General features: G+C 42.0%; 1 protein-coding gene across 16 annotated transcripts in view; it reads right to left on the bottom strand.

The window, feature by feature from the left end:
• Positions 1–9,545: 9,545 nt before the first annotated feature.
• The window catches only part of FOXP1 (forkhead box P1), a 334,704-nt gene continuing 325,831 nt past the window's right edge, over positions 9,546–18,418 (bottom strand). For all 16 annotated transcript variants that reach the window (XM_042823158.1, XM_042823146.1, XM_042823149.1 and 13 more), the window contains 2 exons: positions 15,843–16,009; positions 9,546–10,230 (listed from right to left, as the gene is read on the bottom strand). In XM_042823158.1, the coding sequence (XP_042679092.1) occupies positions 10,086–10,230; positions 15,843–16,009 (312 nt within the window). In that variant the 3' untranslated portion in view covers positions 9,546–10,085. The remainder of the gene's footprint in view (positions 10,231–15,842; positions 16,010–18,418) is intronic.

Genomic DNA, 18,418 nt, shown 5'->3' with positions numbered 1-18,418 from the left:
ACGCCCTTTCCTTTCTGGCAAGGTGAATGTTATTGTTTGCCTGTGAAGCTGGAGCCCAGGTTGAGGATGCCCATAGCCATGCTCCTTTTGCAGTGCCTCGTCGGTCGCTCTTAGCCAACAGTAACGTCTGAAAGTGCACATCTCCTACACAGAGCCACTGCAGTACTCTCAACATCCATTTAATTGGAATGGACGCTTGGTAATTACAACAGGAACAGTTGTGTAAAGGGAATATCCAAATATAACTGGACATTTTTCTTTGCATTTCCTTGGCCAACTGCATGAAATTAATGACAGTGAGAGAGAACCGTAACTGTTCTTCTCTTATTAAATTCATACACTTTGGCTCTACTCGTGGTTGTTAACATACTGTTGAAAGAGCTACGACTTCAGCTTTCAACCCTCCTCCTGCAGTCCTCACTGCACTGTTGTGGATCACAAATTTTCATTTGCTTAAAAACAGAATGTTACTTATAAAACAACAACAACAAATGTCAACTGAACGCAGAGAGGTATAAATGTGATTGCTCAGTGTCAAGTTGAGATCTTCAGTGTATAGGACAAGAGCAAATGGCCTTAAACTGTGCCAGGGGAGGATTGGGTTGGATATTGGGAAGAATTTCTTCTCTGAAAGAGCAGTCAGGCACTGGAATGGGAGGTCGAGGAGCCACTGTCCCTGCAGGTGATAAGGCAAGGATAGCTGTGCTAAGGGACATGGTTAGTGGGCAATATTGGTAGCAGGGGGGCGGTAGGACTGGATGATCTTAGAGCTCTTTTCCAACCTTCATGGTTCTGTGATTCTATGATTCTATGGAGATCACAACGCTTTGAGGCTAGGCTGAAGTACCGTGTAGGAAACAGGCAGAAGTGGTGCAAATACACACATATATACAAAATATATATAGTTTGCATTATTCTTTTTGGGTGTACAAGGACGGCACATCCTTTGCAATCAGTAACACAGGAGATTCCCTCAGCCCCAGGCTCACTGCTCAGGCCCCCTGGTACAAATCCAGGGAGCGCTGTGCAGTTACAGAGATGCTCTCTGCAATGCACATTCCTGCGATCTGCTGAGCCCTCCACCCTTGCAGAAAATGATACTGCTCCAATTTTATTTTCTATTTTTTTTTAAGTCTAACAAGGGTAATTATAATAGGATTAACAGATTTTTTTTTTTTTTTCCCTCCACAAAGCACAACTGTCTCATATCAGAGAGAGTATTATGGCAGACTTATGACTAGACGAGTTTTTACTGTATATGGAAATGTATTAAAATGAATGTATGGCTCAAACACACACGTCGCTCGCTGTATTGTTTTGTAGCAGCTACTTCTCCCACAAAGGGCGACCACATGTGAAGAGCAAGATTCCCAGTAAGTATCTGGTAAACATTTGGAAACGAGAGACAAATAGCACAGTGCAATTGCACCATCGTACTTCAAATACCCACTTGAAAAAAAGAGAAAGAATCCATTCTGCAACGCGCCAAGCCTGGCTCCCAAAACCGGGAGGAATCGCAACGCCGGTAAACTTGCAGAAATATTTTTACAATTTTATTAGAGGTTTTAATTCAGTGCTTTATCTACCTCTGTTAGTCTGCAAAATAGCTTTAAATATTCAAGTGGTAATTAATGAATCTTTTATGTTGCAAATCAAACATTTTCATCTGTGCTGTGGTACAGTGGCAGCGAGAAGGAGGGATTTGGAGCGTAATTGTTTCTCCTGTTCCCCTCGCAGTGCTGAATGCCTTTTTACCCTTTATTATATCATCGGCTTTTGCTTCAGTTCATCAGCGCGTTGCCACATCTTATCGGTCGATATTTGCTGTCTGGTTTGTTTTTTTTTCCTCGGTTCAAGATTTCTTACTGTGCCTTTGCCAGAGACATTCCTAAGGAGATGGAAACTCTCTGAATGTGGAATTTTCGCATGAGTGCAAAATAATAAAAAGCATGTGTGTATTAAAAAGGGATCAACTTAATGGGAAATGAGCATTGGGTTACATTAATATTCTATTACAGTAAAAATCATATTTAATAAATTTTCTCCAGATTTTTCAGAATCTTACTGTATTTTTCTAAGTTCTATGCCAATCCAAAGAAACAGTGTGTATGATACATTTGATTTATGTTAAGTAAATAACCTGCACAGCCCGTTTTGGGGTTTAAAAAAAAAAATTAAGTGTAGAAACACACACCAGACTGCAATGTGTGCTTAGTTTCCATGTGCTGGGAGAAATAGTGTTGGTCTTGTGCAGCAGAAAGACTTTATAAACAGTATTCTATTTTATTGATGCTATATGTGGAGTTTTATGTTATGTGGCAAGAGCACGAGAATGAAAACATTGTAATTTATCCTAAACCGTAAAATTATACTGGTACTAAAGTAATTACTTCACATATTAAAACACGGTTTCCTTTACTTTCCTTTGTCATCGCGTAAAATTAGGAGCTGGGCGCTGCAGTGGAGCTTTTCTCGCCTTCCCCATCTTGCACAAAGCATTGACACATCTGTGATGGCACACTATATCACCCGACCCTTGTTGTTCTGTGACCCTAATTAATATTATACTGGGTGACATTTATGTATCAGAGCAATAAGCTAAACAGGAAACAATTTATGTCACCTAAAGCTTTTTAACAAATCGATGCAACTATTTGTAATTGCTTGTTTCACAAGATTAAAAGTACTCAGCCTTGATCTTCGCCCACGGTTTTGTGGCCAACATGACCTGTGCTTCCGTTGTAAAATAGGAGTGTTGGTGATCAGCACCTATTTCCATCAAGTAATCCATATTGCTAATATTTCTGGAATTTTAATGTAGTTACAATTTATAGCCGATCAAATGTGGTTACCTAAATTGCTGTTGCTAGTAGACAGTTTAACTGTCTTTATTAATTACAGTATAATTTAATGTTTGAGTACAGGCACTTGTGTTGGTCATTTTTACAGCCAAAGCAGTTATGTGCCTTATGACGAACCATTTTAGCATTTTCAATGGAAATTTGCTAATATGATGAGTGATAAAAATGTCAAACTCTGGTAAATAATGGTTATTGCTTTGGCTGGAATTAATCCTTGAAAGGACGGTTACCTTCAAATTACCATTATTGCTTGAAGAAAAAAAAAAAAACAAAACATTTTTTAGGCTTCTGAGATGCATCAAAAATGGCTGCTGAGGGCTTCCAAACAAATGAAGATGCAGCTCCAGCCACAGGGGTGGTGTTTCCATTTCTCTTTTTCCAGATAGAGGAATTCCCTGTTGAGTAAGATTGGAGATAGGGCTGTTTTGGGTTAAACACTCCGTGCAATGCTGTTGACTATTTCCAGCCCAAGTGCTTTGCATCTGCCTAATGGAGCCGATAAAATGGGGCAGGGAGAGGGCCTCTACCAGGTGTTATGGCAGATGGGGACAAAGAGTTACAGGGTGAGCAGGGACACGTGTATGGCACGAAGGGGACGTCACCAGTCACAGTGGCAGTATTGGCCATGAAGCACCCGGCAGTTGTCACCACAACCATCATGGCAGTCGGGTGAAGGGCAGAGCTCACCTCCTCTGCAAGGAATTTGAGCAATGACCCGACTAACTCGCTATTAAACCAACGTTTAACATCATCACTGGGGCCGCAGCCCGATTAGTAGGGTAAAAAGGCTAATTAGAGTTTGTTGTGCTGCAGGGCGCGTCTCTGTGGGAGTGAACAGCACCAACAGTTGGTTGTTCCTTCCATCAGGCCACTGCTGTGAAACCTGCCGTCCTTTGCCATCACAGCCCAGGTCAGAGGGCGTTACGCAGCTCATCAGCAGCTGTATGCACAAAGCACAGCGAGCACCATGCTGTGCTGGGCCTCCAGCTCCCGTGCTAGGCCATGGCTGTCTTCAGGCTGGATCCCCTCCTGGTCTGTGCAAAGCCAGGGTGACCCCTATGGGGACAAGCATCCTCATCCAAGGGGCTGAGATCCCCAAAGGCCATGTTCCTCTACCTGGAGCTGACCCCACCACCCGTGCTTTGGAGACACAGAGCACTCCTTCCAAAATAAACACTCTTCTGCCAGTGACGTAGGAATGTTTTCTCAACTACAAAAGCAAGACCTCTCCCATGTACTAAAACTTCACTAGTGATAAAAGAGCGATATGTGACCTAACTCAAATCCTATCCTTTGCATTTTTCATTAGCAAAATCCACCCATCAATACAATTTTGAGACATGTTGTAATGAGTGTGCAAGATTTTCCCCCTCCCCCCTCAAGAAAAAAAAAAAAAAAAAAGCAGTTATCTGGTATAATTTTATGATAGAATATTTTTATAAAATCATTTGTACTAATTTAAGCATTTATCATTATATGCAAAAAGATTTCTTGATGAGAATATTATAGACGGTGCATGTTTTTGACATTAGCATTTTATTTGGATGACTAATCTTGCAGATGTGAAATTTTAATGAATTATTCATGAAAAATTCCCTCCTCTGAAATTCTGGTTTACTGCTAATGCTAGTTATTAAACATTTTATTTTTCTTTATAAAACTTGACAAAGAAAAGTGTACTTCAAAAAAAAAAAAAAAAAAAAAAAAAAGGTGGGTTTTTCCTCTCAAAGTTTGTCTCAGGTGACAGCATAACTCGGAACGTTGTTCTCATGGTGGTGTGGACTGAGATCCATCTTGCAGCCCGTTCTGTGTACATACAGCACCTGCCAAGCCCTTCCTGCTGAAGCCAGGAGGAACCGTCCAGTCCAGCTCCCATTAAGGAACTGCACTGGGGAGGATTTGCAAGATTAGGAACCAAACCCTTTTTTCATGCTTCCACCTTTGAAGTTGAGCCCATCGAGAAAGCAAATACCCCCAGCTGCCCAGGAACCAAACAGGCAAACTCCGATGGACTTGCTTGGATAGCAGATGAATTCTTCCATACGATGGCATCCTCCTCAGATCCAGCACTCAAGGCCTGAATGAGCTCCCTGTCCAGCCAGGAATCTGCAGCTAAAAGCTTGCAAATCAGTGTGGTTGGGGAGGTCCCAGGGGTGCGATGGACTGCGTGCTGGATGGGCAGGGACAGGGTGAGGGGTGAGCAGGCCTCCATAGGGTCTGCTGTGGGGCTGCTGGGGATGTGACACGGAGCCGGGAGGGAGGAGAAACAAACCAAAAACAAAACCAAAAAAACGTAGGACATGGCAACTTGCATTACCAGTGTGAACAACCAGCATTTTTATTGCATTTGAGAATGCTATAATGTCAGTAATTAGTACTGACTACACAACATTTTTTATTGTCTGTATCAACAGACATGGAATGATGGAATTACAGTTGATGTAAGGAATGAGTTTCTTTTATGCCTTATCAAAAGAAAAAAAAAAAAATCTTGTTACTGGCAGCACATACACACGAAGCACCATGCTAACAGTCTGGACTGTACCATTTTCATCAAGGCTTATGGGTAGAAGATAGTTTGTTACCTGTTCTGGGTCCGTTAAAATGCAGTCATGACTGCAAGTTCACCTCGCAAGACTAGAATACTAAATTGCTTCTGAAACATCTAAAAACTCAATCTGAGTTCATTAACAAAAGGTACCAAAGGATTTCAAAAGAGTTTAAACGCTTTTTTTTTTCTTTTTTTTTTTTTTTTTTCCATGCTATAATGAGCGTGAGAATATTGGCAATCTGAAAACTACAATAGTTCAAAATTATTTTTAAAAACTTTATATATATATATATTTATGTATGTATATATATAAAATATCTAATGATCTGCAATATTTGTAGGATGAGAACCCCCGCCCCGGTCTCTCCCTGAAGTCGGGGCTCCAGAATTGGGGCATTCCAGGAACTCTTGCCGGACTCTTGCGAGTGAGAATCAAAAAAAGGTCCTCTTTTGTGGTCACTTACTCTACATAAGCCTTGATTTTTTCATTTCACTTCTAGTCGAATGCAGAAACCTAACAGGTTTTACATTTACAAACTTGGTTTTGTGGACAAGGAAGGCTTTGACTCTCATTCCTGACAGCGATTTACCTGATACATGGTACTACTTTCATAATGTACGCTTTTCTTTGAGAAAAAAAACATGTAACAAATTGTCTTTACATCTTGGCACCTTGTAAAGTTTTTTGTTTGTTTTTATACAAAAAGTTCAATAGTTTGACACTCCCCCGTTATTCATCACTACTTCACTGATAAACTTTGAAAGTGTGACCCTGGAACTCATCATGCAAAATATTTACTGCAGCAGGAGAAAAACTTTTTTTTTCTTTTTTTTTTTTCTTTTTTTTTTTTTTTAAACGATTTTTTTTTTTTTTTTTTTTTAACCTTTCAAATATATGAACTTTGTTGGAGACAGCCAGAAAAGGCAGTGGTAAGATAACAGAAGGGGTGGGAAAGTATCAAAACAAACAAACCCAAAACGAAATAAACCAAAAAACAGCTTCAACACAAAAACTGTACAAAAATGCTTCGATCCATGATAACAAGAGAGAGGAAAAAAAAAAAAAATCTGTCAACTATGTTACAATTTAAAAGCTGGAAAAAAAAAAAAAAAAAAGTCAGGGATTTTCTCCCACATGTCAGCAAATGTCATCCAATATTCTTAAAGCAAGGATAACTAAATAAAATACATGTGCAGCGTATTCTGCAATTCCATTACATACAGTAGTTTTTTTTTTTTTCAAAGCTATTTTTTTTAGTATAGTTAATATAAAGCAGTTGCACAAAAAGCAAAAGGTGTTTTGACAAACAGGTCTGCATTTATTCCTTTTGAGGAACAGTATCTAAAAAAAAGGACCTCGCCACCTTTTCCACCCTCCCCACCCCCCAAGACAAAGGCTCACACAGACACAGTGGGATATATATGTACAACATAGGAAACCCCTCCCTAAAGAAGCAACCGTATATCCAAAGGGATACAGAATCGGAACTGTAAAAATCATAGTGAAGTTTGCTCGATGTAAAGCCTGAGATTTTCAGTTGGTTCTTCTGCAAGGCTGCGACACCTGCCAGATAGGTTAAAATCTAATTTTTTATTCCTTTTTTTTTTCTTTTTTTTTTTTCTTTTTTTTTTTTAATATTTTTGCTACAGTCTTTAGACTAAGCATGCAAGACATACAACTAAGTGCAACTGAGTGAAATGTATTTTTTATTTACTCATTCCCTAACAGTTCGGACTGAGGTATGCGTACTAACAGTTTCTCATGCTGTTATCTTTACTCATGTCTAGCTACACATGCTGAGAATGAACTAATCTACCGGATTTTTGTCCCCTTCTGAATACCCAACTAACCAGCAAACCACTCAGTTTAGAAGGACAGGGCTCAATTCTCGCCATCCCTGTCTGGCTACCGCCGGCACGGCACGAAGCTGCCTGGAGATAATTTAAAGAAAAATAAATGTTTCAAATGACCACAGACTGCCCTTTTTTTTTTTTTCTTTTCTTTTCTTTTGTTTTTTTTTTTTCCCCCATTTTTTTTTTTTTTTTTTTTTTTTTTTTTTTTTTTTTTCTTTTTTTTTTTTCCTAACAGAAAGCAGAGCTGAGTTTTATAAAAGTAACTGCCAATAAAATTTCTTGTACCAAAGCTTATGAGTGGACAGGAGTGTTCTTTCTTTATGAAAAATGCTGACCGAAAACTAAACAAAACTGAGCAAATTTGCCAAGATCAACCAAAATGAAAGCAGTCATCCTAGCACGATCCCGAAACAGAAGTGGCACACAATCTGTAGAACCAAAGACCAAATTAGTTATTATTATTATTTTTTCTTTTCAAAACTAGAAATACTATTATGTGGTCCAGTTAAATTGTGGGAGCTTTTCTGTTCTCTTCTGCATTTTATTAAACTGTCTCCTTTATCTCATACTCTAATTCTCTGCAAAATAACTGCGTCTTCGCTTTCTCAGCTCCCATCCCTAGCGTCCCCAGTAACACTGTTTCCTGGTTTTAGCCTCAAAAGCTCTCCTCCCTTCCTCTTTACAGAATTTCATTTTGGTCACTGTAAAGAACTACAAATAAAAAGTAACAACTTTGGTTCAGACATCTACTTGGCCTTCTAAATGTTCTAGAATAAAGGAGCAGTTTCCCTCTCAGGTTAGCAATAGCCCACAGCTTGTCATTTCCCTCTAAATTCTTCAACCTCCTTTGATCAACAATAAGAGGATATTTGGCTTCACAAGATAAAGCATATAACAGAGAACATAATTTACCTTTGTGTAATATCTTTGGTAATTTTAGGAAAAAAAAAAAAAAAAAGGTACAAAGAAGAATATAAATTAAGCTCTGAAAGGCTTTTTGAAATAATAAAAAAGCTACAGTCCTACATAAATAAATGAGTGACGGAAAAGTGGTTGCAGAACGAAAACGTTTAGGTGTTTGGTGACCAAGGTTTACTGACCTATAGCAACAAATTCTGCATATCATGTTTGCCTTGAAGAGCATCGCCAGTCATGCCTAACAAGCCCCGGTGCGAATTCTCTCCTGTATTTCCCGTTTCCTACGGTGAGGTTTCCATACTGGCTGGTGTAATATTGCATAACAATCGTAACCGCAGTACTGGATTTGCACAGTTGAAATTAACACTTCAGCATTAGTGGGGCTCTGTCCTTATTAACTCCCGTAACAAGTTCAATCTGAAATCTAATTTGTATTCAAACAGATTAATGCCACCAAGCAATCCTGAACTGATGTTTAACCGTGAAACATCGCCACGTACAATAACAATTTAATGAAGTCATCTTTCCAACCACTATTTGCCAATGCAAATGCAAAAAGAAAAAAAAAAAAGTCATAATAAATGTATAGGTGCCCATCTCAGTAATCTTAGATATTCCAGAAAGATTTGTTGACCCATTAAAACTCGTGTTAAACAACCGAGAGCCTGCCACTGTACTATCCATCCTCTAATAAAAGTGAATTCTGTTGGTGCTGCATACATTTCTTTGTGCTGTTCCATTTTGTGGCATTTGCTAATATTCACCATTGCTGCCAAAAAAGAAATCTCAAAATAAAAACCAACCCAGAACGACAACAACAAAAAAATACTGCTTTGCGGAATGAATCTGTGTTGCTTCCTACAGTGTTTCTATGTTCATCTGCCATTCATTCTCATTCTTGCAGTACTTCGTTTCTCTCTCTCCGTTGGACAACCCTTCCACATGTATAGTGCAGCATTTGGGACCTCTTCAAAAAACAACAAAAATAGAGACACCGAAATGGAATGTTTTCCACAGCTAAAGAAAACATGGTGGCATCTGAAGGAAACTGGAATGAATGACAGAAAAAACTACAAACAATTCAATGACATTCAGCTTCGTATAATAAAAACACCTATTAACATTCATCACAAAGTACAGAAAACGTTGAAGCCTCCGAGAGGCCCTGGGCCCAGATGAGGCCTGAGGTCAGAACTTAAAATGGTAGAGGAGAAGTGGGGCGGGGGAATAAAAGCAATACATTAAAAAGTTTGGGATAATTTTTTCTTTTTAACCCCTCCCCGATAGACACGCTCACACGCACACACACATATCCACACACGTGCACACACAGGCCTTCCCCATCCCAAATGGAAGCAAAACAAAAAACAAAACAAAACAAAACAAAACAAAAAAAAAACCAAACCGAAACAAAAAACCCGAAAAACAACAAAATGGAGTAAAGGCAGTGATAATCAACATGCAGTACTGTGCAAATATGTTGTCCATTGGAATCCTTAAAATCTGGGCAAAGACTTGATCTGCAGTTCTGGTGTACATGCTCAGTTTGATGTCCTCAAGTGTCCAAAATTGGCAGGACCTGCAGTCCACAGTTGGCTGCTAAATGTAAGTGAATCAGTTTAGCAAATTTACAACACTGACGTTGACTGTAAGAGAGGAAAATCCCAAGTACCAAACAAGTCCATCCAATGCACAGAGTACAAATTCCTTTTTTCAACAAAAAGTAGAAAAATCAAAAATACTCCCAAATGGGATACTTGATGGCACTAAGAGTTAACATATTTCATAGTTGTCAAAGCGGACTGAGAATCCTCCAGACTGTACAACAATGGAGAGATTTCACAGCTAGGTTTGACGTGTTCTTCCCATCTTCATTCTCAGGATGATGACGTCAGACATACTCATTCTATGTCCTCATTTACAGGTTCGTCTTCATAATCTCTGTCGTGATCAAAATCTGGACTGTGGTTGGCTGTTGTCACTAAGGAGAGCGGGCCTTCATTTTCATCTGGATCTAGCGGTTCTTCTTTGACATGCACGGGGTGCCTGGAAAAACAAAAACACGGTCACTCAGCGAGCTGCTCGCTCCAACACGGCTCTGACAGCTCGGGGGGCTGGGCAGCAACGCGGGGCGGCTTGGGCCCTTGGAGCTGCAGGGCGCTGAGGAGCAGAGCCTGAACGTGCAGCCGGGCTGTGAAGGCTGCGCTCCGCCGCTCAGCCTCCCGGGGGAAACGGGAGGAGCACCTCGATGGGCCTTCAGGCTCGGCATCGAGAGAAAGTGCTCTCAGCTGACACGTTAAGTTGATGAATACAATCTTTGGATAAATAAGTGGAATAAGCACCCGAAAAGCAAAGGAGCGGGCTGCCGGCCCGCCAAGCCGGCGGAGGTTGGGCTAATCACTGCACTGTGTGTGCGGCGTCGCTCGTTAACATGCAGAACCTGTGAGACAACTCTCCAGAGGACGACCCCAAGTGAGGTTCTATCATTAATCAACTTCAAGCAAACACAGCAAAGAGACACCATGATACATGCTTTAAACTCCAAATTAATGCATATTTTTACAAACTGTCAATAAGGGAAGAAAAGCCCTGCCAGGAAACACAAACAGAGAGGAAAAGGCTCGCTCAACACAACAATATGATAAGAAAGCACAGTCCTAACGAGAATAATAACACTGTCAGCTGTAAACAAGGCAGAACATGATCCCCAGCTCACGGTGGGCACAAGGATGTACTGAAGAGATGAGATCTGCCAAATTTCTCATTATGGCACAGCACATGAATAACCCGCAGGGGAACGGGGCTTGGTCATTCAAAACGGGTATGATAACAATTGAAAAATGTTGTTCGTAAATCATATTTACAACAAATCCTATACAAATACAAATTACCTTTTCTTTTTGTGTTCGGCAGCTTTTGAAATGTAAAATAGCCATGTGAGTCAATAGTGTCTTGTTGGTGGGACTTTATAGGAAAGTAGGATTTTATTGACATTACCAAGTATTAATAATGCGACACAGCAATGGAGACCCTGTTTGCTTCCTAAATAATTGATGTTGTAGGCAATCCCTTAAAATAAAGTGTTAATGAGTTCAAGTCCCACTCTGTCTCTCATTGAGTTGATATCCACCTCCTAGAGTCCTGTTCTTTTTTTTCCAAGGCAGGCTAATTTAACCCTTTCAGGTCGACTACTTGAAAATATCTGAGTGCAAACACCCCCTGTAAGAACTTTTCCTTCCTTGCACGCTCTGCCTTAAAATGATTTAAAATAGCTGTATTTTACTGCACGCTTTGTGTAGATAGAATGGCAGTACTTTCTGTACTCGGCTGCACTGACAGGCAGGAAGAATAAATCGTGGAACAGGGAAATGTACTCTGCACCTAGCACACAAGCCAAAGGTAACTCTGCCTGTTTCAGGAGACCAGAGAGAACCAGCTGTTTGTCTGTACTGTGCTCAAAGCACCCTATTTATTTAATTCAGTTGGGGACGGATCTAACTTGCTGACTACACGTATCTCTAATGTGAGATGTGAATGTCTTTCAAGTCCCTGCATATTTCAACTTCCTGAGTGCTGAAAGGGCTAGGTCAATACTTAGGTATTAACTGCACCTTCCTGCCCACCCAACCAAAAGAAGGGTTGCTACTGCATCTGTGCACACATACCTTCTTCCTTCCAGTTTACAAATACGCGTTCTATCACCAGGTCTTCTGCCATTTTCAGAAAAAGAAGGGGAAAAAAAGAGGAGGAAGAGACAATTCCAGTCCTGGGGGCTAAGAGCAGGAAGAGCTACCAGTGCTGCACACACAGCATCTTGCTCGCAGTTGCCAAGGTGGACAAGTGCTGAGTGTCCCAGCGGCTCATGGCTGCACAAACGTGAAACCATGCTGATTAGCTGCAACTAGAAAAACTTCCATTATGAATGGCCTGTGGGGCCCTCGCTTGGGAGAAAAAGGGGAATGAAAAACAGGAGAAATAGGGAAAGAATGGCGATGCGCACAGACGAATGAAGTGAGCGCTACTCGGCCTTTATGGCAGGGACCTCTTCTACTGCTGTTTTAATTTAGGTCATGTTTGCTGCCCTTCTGGTATTGATGTTACTGCCATGCTTGTTTTTGCTTTTTAATTATTATTTTTGGAAATGCAGACCAAACATTTTCCAAGGTAAGAGCAGAACGTGTTTCTCACAATGGACACAGGGGCCATATCTTGGTCTCCCATCACAACCTCCCACCTGCTGGGTAGGAACAAATGGGCACCACCAGATACGGCCGGTGACCGCTGTGCTCACAAGAACCCGAAATTCTGTGAAAGCTCCTTGAAAGGCCTCTGAACCTTTCCACAGCAAACTCTGACCACCGTCTGGTTTTGTTATGAAAGCAGGTGAAACCAGGTGGTTCTAACTGAGTTTTTCTTTGAGGTTTGGTTCGGCTCCCAGAAGTCAAAAGCAAAACTTAAGGACTGAAAAGCAAAGTGAGCAAAGAACTTATGCTGCCCAACCGTGAGCGAGACAAGGCAGAGGGGCCCACAAAGCCATGGGGCACAGCCACAATGTCCTCCTACAGGGCTCACGTGTTGGACAGACATCAGACAGTGAGCCTGGAAGGATTCCATCCCCCAAATTAAGAGGGTGATCTGGGTAATGCAACCCCCCTGGGAGGGATTTGCATGGAATACAAAAATAATTCATCTCCTTGCGTCCTCTGTCAGTTGTAACCACAAAGTGGCATGTGAGGAAGAGACCTGATCGAATCCAGGATTTTGCTCAAACGTTTCAGAGCAACTTGACAACATTCAGTTAAAGTAAGCTCAAAGGCAAAGGGAGATTTTCACATCTTTCAAGTATGCCTGAATCTCTATTTACCACCTCCTTACTAGGGGGGGAAGAGAAACTCTTACCTCTAAACTACAAAAAAGGTAAATGCTGGGCTAGGCAAAAAACAACCAAAAAACCCCCCCAAAAAACAAAAAAACAAGAAAGGAGGGAAAAGAAAGAAGAATAAAAAAAGAAAGGGTTTCCTATTTCTTTTTTGTATCAGCAGCATTTCAGCCCATTCCTTTTAAGTAGATGCCTAAGACTCCAGAAGGGGTTAACAATAAATAACCTTGCTGAACACTGATTCCCCTTCTTTTCACATCTGAGTAATTCTTTTGTTTGTCCACTCTGGGAACAGAGGAGTTTTTAATAAAGCTGACTGTTGTTTAAAGCCACTGAGTTCTGGTGGTGCACACAGCATGGAGTAGTTTGCTTTGTGGCTACCTTTGGAGCATATCAGGATGAAAGTGTTATGTCCCCAAGCTGTAATTATGCGACTACTTTCTAGTGTTTCAAAAGGAGGGAGAAGGGAAAAAAAAAACACAACCTAGCTGTGGTTCAATGTGTCATAAAAAGGAAACGAATGAGTGGTAATAAGACTTCAGCTAAAGTGTTAGACTTCTTAGCTGTCATGTTAACAAGGTCCTCTAAACCTTACAATAAAGTTTAAAGCTTGATTTATTTTAATATACTGAAATTGTTTAAAAAATCATTTGCATTGGGACAAGGCAATCTGCACCGAGAAAAAGACTGGAAACGTCGCTACCAAAGCAGGCTCACTGACAGCCAGGGGTTGCACAGCTTCTGGAAATCCCCTGTTGACTCTGGATTTTATTTACTAAACAGGGCAAACTTGAGGCATTTGAATGGTGTTCTGGCTTTAGATCCCTTCCTACTACTTAGAAACACCATTTTAATGGGCAAGCTCACAGACTGGGATTGGAACATCACCTCGCCACATTTTACTTAAGCAAAAAGAAATGTTCAGCAGAGAACACATATATTATCAATTCTGAGAAAATGAAAACACTCAGGAAACAATCATTTCCATATTACAACAGAAAATTGGATTTTCTGGTGAATAATGAAAATGAGGCATCCCTCCCCCCCTCCTCCTCTCTCTCCAGTATTTGTTCGGTGCCCCTCACCTTGGTATCAATGTGCTAAGAGATGATTATTAAGTGCAACAAAGGCCACGGCTATGCACAGTTCTGGAAAATGTCCTAGCCTGCTTCAACTCGGTTACTTCCCCCCCTCACAGTCTCTTCAAAGACAACGAAACCTTAGGTGGAACGAGAAGTGCACGAACTTCGCTAGCCTTGAACTCACAAAAAATAATTACTTGGATTAACGCAACATCAGAAACATTTGTCCCTGTCTGTTAGGCCAGGAGAAACCCTTGGGAGAAGCCTCATTTCTGGAGAAAACCCACGTCCCTGTGCTCCTCCTCCACTCCGGCCCTGCGTGGTCACGGGCAGAGGATAACAAACTGTGACTCAAAGTGCCTCAAGATGAATCTGCTTCTGATCGACGGGAAGCGTGTCACGTAATGCGACTTTGGGAGAGATAATTAATACTGCACAAACAACCACTGGAAAAGCTAAACAGATGATTTGAATGTTTTGAAGTAAATGGTAAAAGACAATGTTTAAAATTAATTATTAATTAAAAATGAATGTTGCCATCTTTAAAGATGTTTTTTTTCAAAGCACATTGTGCGCTGATTTAAAATGCTGCGATATCAAAGCACCCAGAGCTTCAGATTCCTCCGTGCCCCCCTCCCCTCTGACAACACATTATGCAGGTGGGAAACTTTTTTGCCATTAAATGCTAATTAGTTTCACAACTAATTACTACAGTGGTATTAGGTTAATGTTTTCTACTTTTTGATTTAGACTTACTTTTGTAAATCCCTTATTCAAATTACTTTGAAGTGAAAGACGACAAATTAGTTCTCTTTTTAATGTGTAATGTGAGCTGTGGCGAAGCAGCCAGTAATTCTGCGGCCCATTCTAATGAACCAGCAGCGGGATGGCAGTGGGCTCCTGAGCACAGCTACTCGCACAGGTAGTTGAGGTACTTTTTCACATTTGAGAACTGCAAGACGTATAAACTCTGGCTCCCTTGCCAGCTGCCAATTATCCGGTATGCAATCTGAGGGGAGGGGGGAATTTACAGCTTTGCAAACTCACTCCATCACCCCATAAATACTGAGCACACCCATAGGGGCATCACACCCTTCCTGCCTTACCCTTTCCTGAGCGAGCTGCTGCCCTGGTGCCATTCACGTTGAGCAGGGACAGCAATCCCCCATTACTTCATGCGGTTATATATGCACTCATTATACTGCCGTCTGTTGCTATAATGCTCCTATTAATTTTCCTTTTGATATTTTAAGAGCAATCTATAAATCATGCAGACCTTCACGTGTGCCATCATTAATGCTGAGCGAGACTGTTGTGCATCAAGTGTTTGTCAAACCTGCCCAACAGGCCCATTTCCCAGCCCGGCCCCACAGGCACGCTCGCCGTGTGCTCCGAAGGGGAGGGAAGCACCAGTCCTTCCTCTGAGAAACGCAGTTGCCTAAGAGGTATAGCAACCCCACGGCCCAAGGTTTAAAGAAGGGAATTACAAATGAGTTAACAATTTTACAGTCCCATGTGCTTGTCAGACTGGATTGTGCTGATTCCTTTATGTGAAAGTTGGTAAATGGCCCTTTTATGTTCTCCTTAGCCAAAGCACCTCCCCAGATGGACTTGTGCTGCTCACACCAAGAACCTCCACAGTCACACTCCAGCAGATAAGACGCCTCCACCGGCGCGTGCAGCCCTGCCATACTCACATTGCTTGCATAGGGGAACGTCCTGGACTACTGTCACTCCCATTACTGTTCGTATGCTCCATTGCACCATTAAGCTCTTCCCTCATCACGTTGGCTAGGTTGCCCAGAGTGGGATTTCCCATGGAAGCAGTAGTGTATAGAGGTATACTGTTCTCAGCCATTGAAGCCTGCCAAGGACACAAACAAACATATGAAGAGCCATGACTAACGTTCTTATGCACTGCACAACACGCTCACTTATTCCAAAACATTCTCCACATTTACATTATTCGCAATTACCAGTTTTTTAAATATTGTGCTTTCTGATAGGTATTACACTGATTCCACCAAGGGAAATTTAACATAATTTACATCTGGGTTTATGCATTCATAGCTGCACTGGCTTGTGAGTGGAAATGGAGCTTTCCATTCCCTGTTTGGAATTACACCTCCTGGAAAAATAAAATGTGCTTTTCCTATTTTCATTTCACAAAATTATGATTGGGGCTTTGGGTTGGCTCTTTTTTTTTTTTTTCTTTGGTGGCTTAAGTCTGGCTTTTGGCTTTGTTTTTAATGAAGGTTAATGAGGAAAAAAATTGGAACTCGCTCGGCTGGTAACTCCTTCCTACCAGCACAGGCAGGCACACAGCAGGATGACAACGCTACCGAGCCTGATTTTCTTGTGCAGCCTGCACTGATGTACCCAAGAGCCGAACCAGTCCATGTGAAATTGTCAGTCCTGCCCTGTCACTGGAAAAGTGGGAATCTGATGAATTCTGACAAATCTTCCCCTACTCTTTCTAAGCATCAACAACCCAGCTTTCCACCCCGCTGCTGCAGATGTGACCATTTCACCGAGGTTTTTCACCCTTCTAAAGAAACACCAGACAGAGGCACACCGCAGTTCACGTTCTAAATGGAAATCTTTGTACAAAGAGAATGAACTGTTAAATATTTTCCTTCTGATTCCCACCGCTCTGCCTGCTAATATTTACTGTATGTCAGGATTAGCTCATGCTGGCAGCACAGACCCATGCCCAGCCAGGCACTGCGGGAGCCCCAAGGAGCCCAGCACTATGCGGGGCCGTGTGTGTGGGGAGGGCAGCAGGCCTTAGGGGTTGTGGTGCTGAGGGAACTCAAAGGACATTTCACCACTTCACCGAGCCACGTCCAGATAACATCATCTGCTGCCTTCTGACAGCGTCAGCACCAGGACCACAGATGCTGGCTCGGCTGTGCTCAACCCATGCTGGGGGGAGGTCAGCTGGCTCCAGAGTCAAAAAATCCATCTGACTGCGGGTCTGCGTGATGCAAACCTGCCCACGGGAGGGGATTCACACACTCTCCCCACTGAACATTGACCTCCTCTCCTAATTCATGGGACCAAGCTCCATGCTCACCACCATTCAGGCCAGTAGAGCTGTGCCCATACACGGAGGCTGAGGGATGGCCAGCTCTGCCTGCAGCATCTTTGGGGGCATGGCCCCTTTTATTCCTCCTTATGTTGACCTCTCCATGTGCAGCCCTATGTGTCACACATGATTACAAAAGCTATTCTAACAGGGAGGATTATTTTTATCTTCTTGATTCAACAACCGGCAAACTCCTTGTGATGAGGGGATGCAAAGAATGGTTCACATTTCCTGCACTTGGCAAAATAATGACTTAAGTTCTTCACCAACAGTGAAGATAAGTTGTAATTGCAGTAAAGCAGTTTCATGGGGGAGAGGTGGGACACGAGGAGTACATGCTATGATCACAGTGCTGAGGGGGTGGTTTGGGGAGCACAAAAGCTCTCGACAACCCGCTGGGAAAAGGCAGTGCTGGTGAGAGCTGTGTGCCCCTGACTTGCACAGCCGTGAGGGAAAGCAGATGGAGGAGATGTCAGAGGGGTGGTTCTGCCACCCCACAGGGAAAGAAAGAAACATATGGGAAGGCGACTGCAGCAGGACGTCAGTGTGCACTGAGGTCCCACGACGCAGCTCTGCTCAAGATGCCCTGTACCACAAGCATCCCAGGGGATCCAGTTTCCCGGTATACCCAGTAGAGAGGAACCCACTGATCTGTTTAAAACCCAAAGGAGGATCTGTCTGAGTGCAATGAATAGCATGATTTCTCACCCCTGCTTTTTTTTTTTTTTTATAGGGGACATGCAAGCAGGAAGAAACCTGGCCCAGGCTCTTCTCTCTGTGAGTCGAGTTCCTACCATGCTATGTGAGGCCACGGGCACGTGCCTCTGCCAGGGAAGGTGGGGAAGGGAGGCAGTTTGGAGGTTTATCACAGAAGAATGGATGGAGATGACGACAACGACACGTGTTTGAGAAATAAAACATGAACAGTTCCGTATGATAAGCATATTAATTGAAATTAGTCACATAGTTAACAACGTGAAGAAATGCAGGATCATTTCATTTTTTGCCTTTCAGCCTCATGAATGTAAAATGTGCTTGTAATCTTAATACTATTCAAGAGACAAAGCGGTCTTTAAAAATCACACTTCACAAGACTCAAGGGAAAATAAGTTACTAATGAATGGTATTTACAGTTGCTTCATTTAAACATGCCTTCATTTGCTTTTCAGAAGTTACTGCATAAAC

This window comes from Centrocercus urophasianus, unplaced genomic scaffold (genome assembly GCF_019232065.1).
Source record: "Centrocercus urophasianus isolate 14NV4802_14NV808 unplaced genomic scaffold, USGS_Curo_1.0 seq_22, whole genome shotgun sequence".
Lineage (NCBI taxonomy): Eukaryota > Metazoa > Chordata > Aves > Galliformes > Phasianidae > Centrocercus > Centrocercus urophasianus.
Note: the sequence above shows the minus strand (reverse complement) of the source record. Positions and strands in the feature narration are given on the sequence as shown.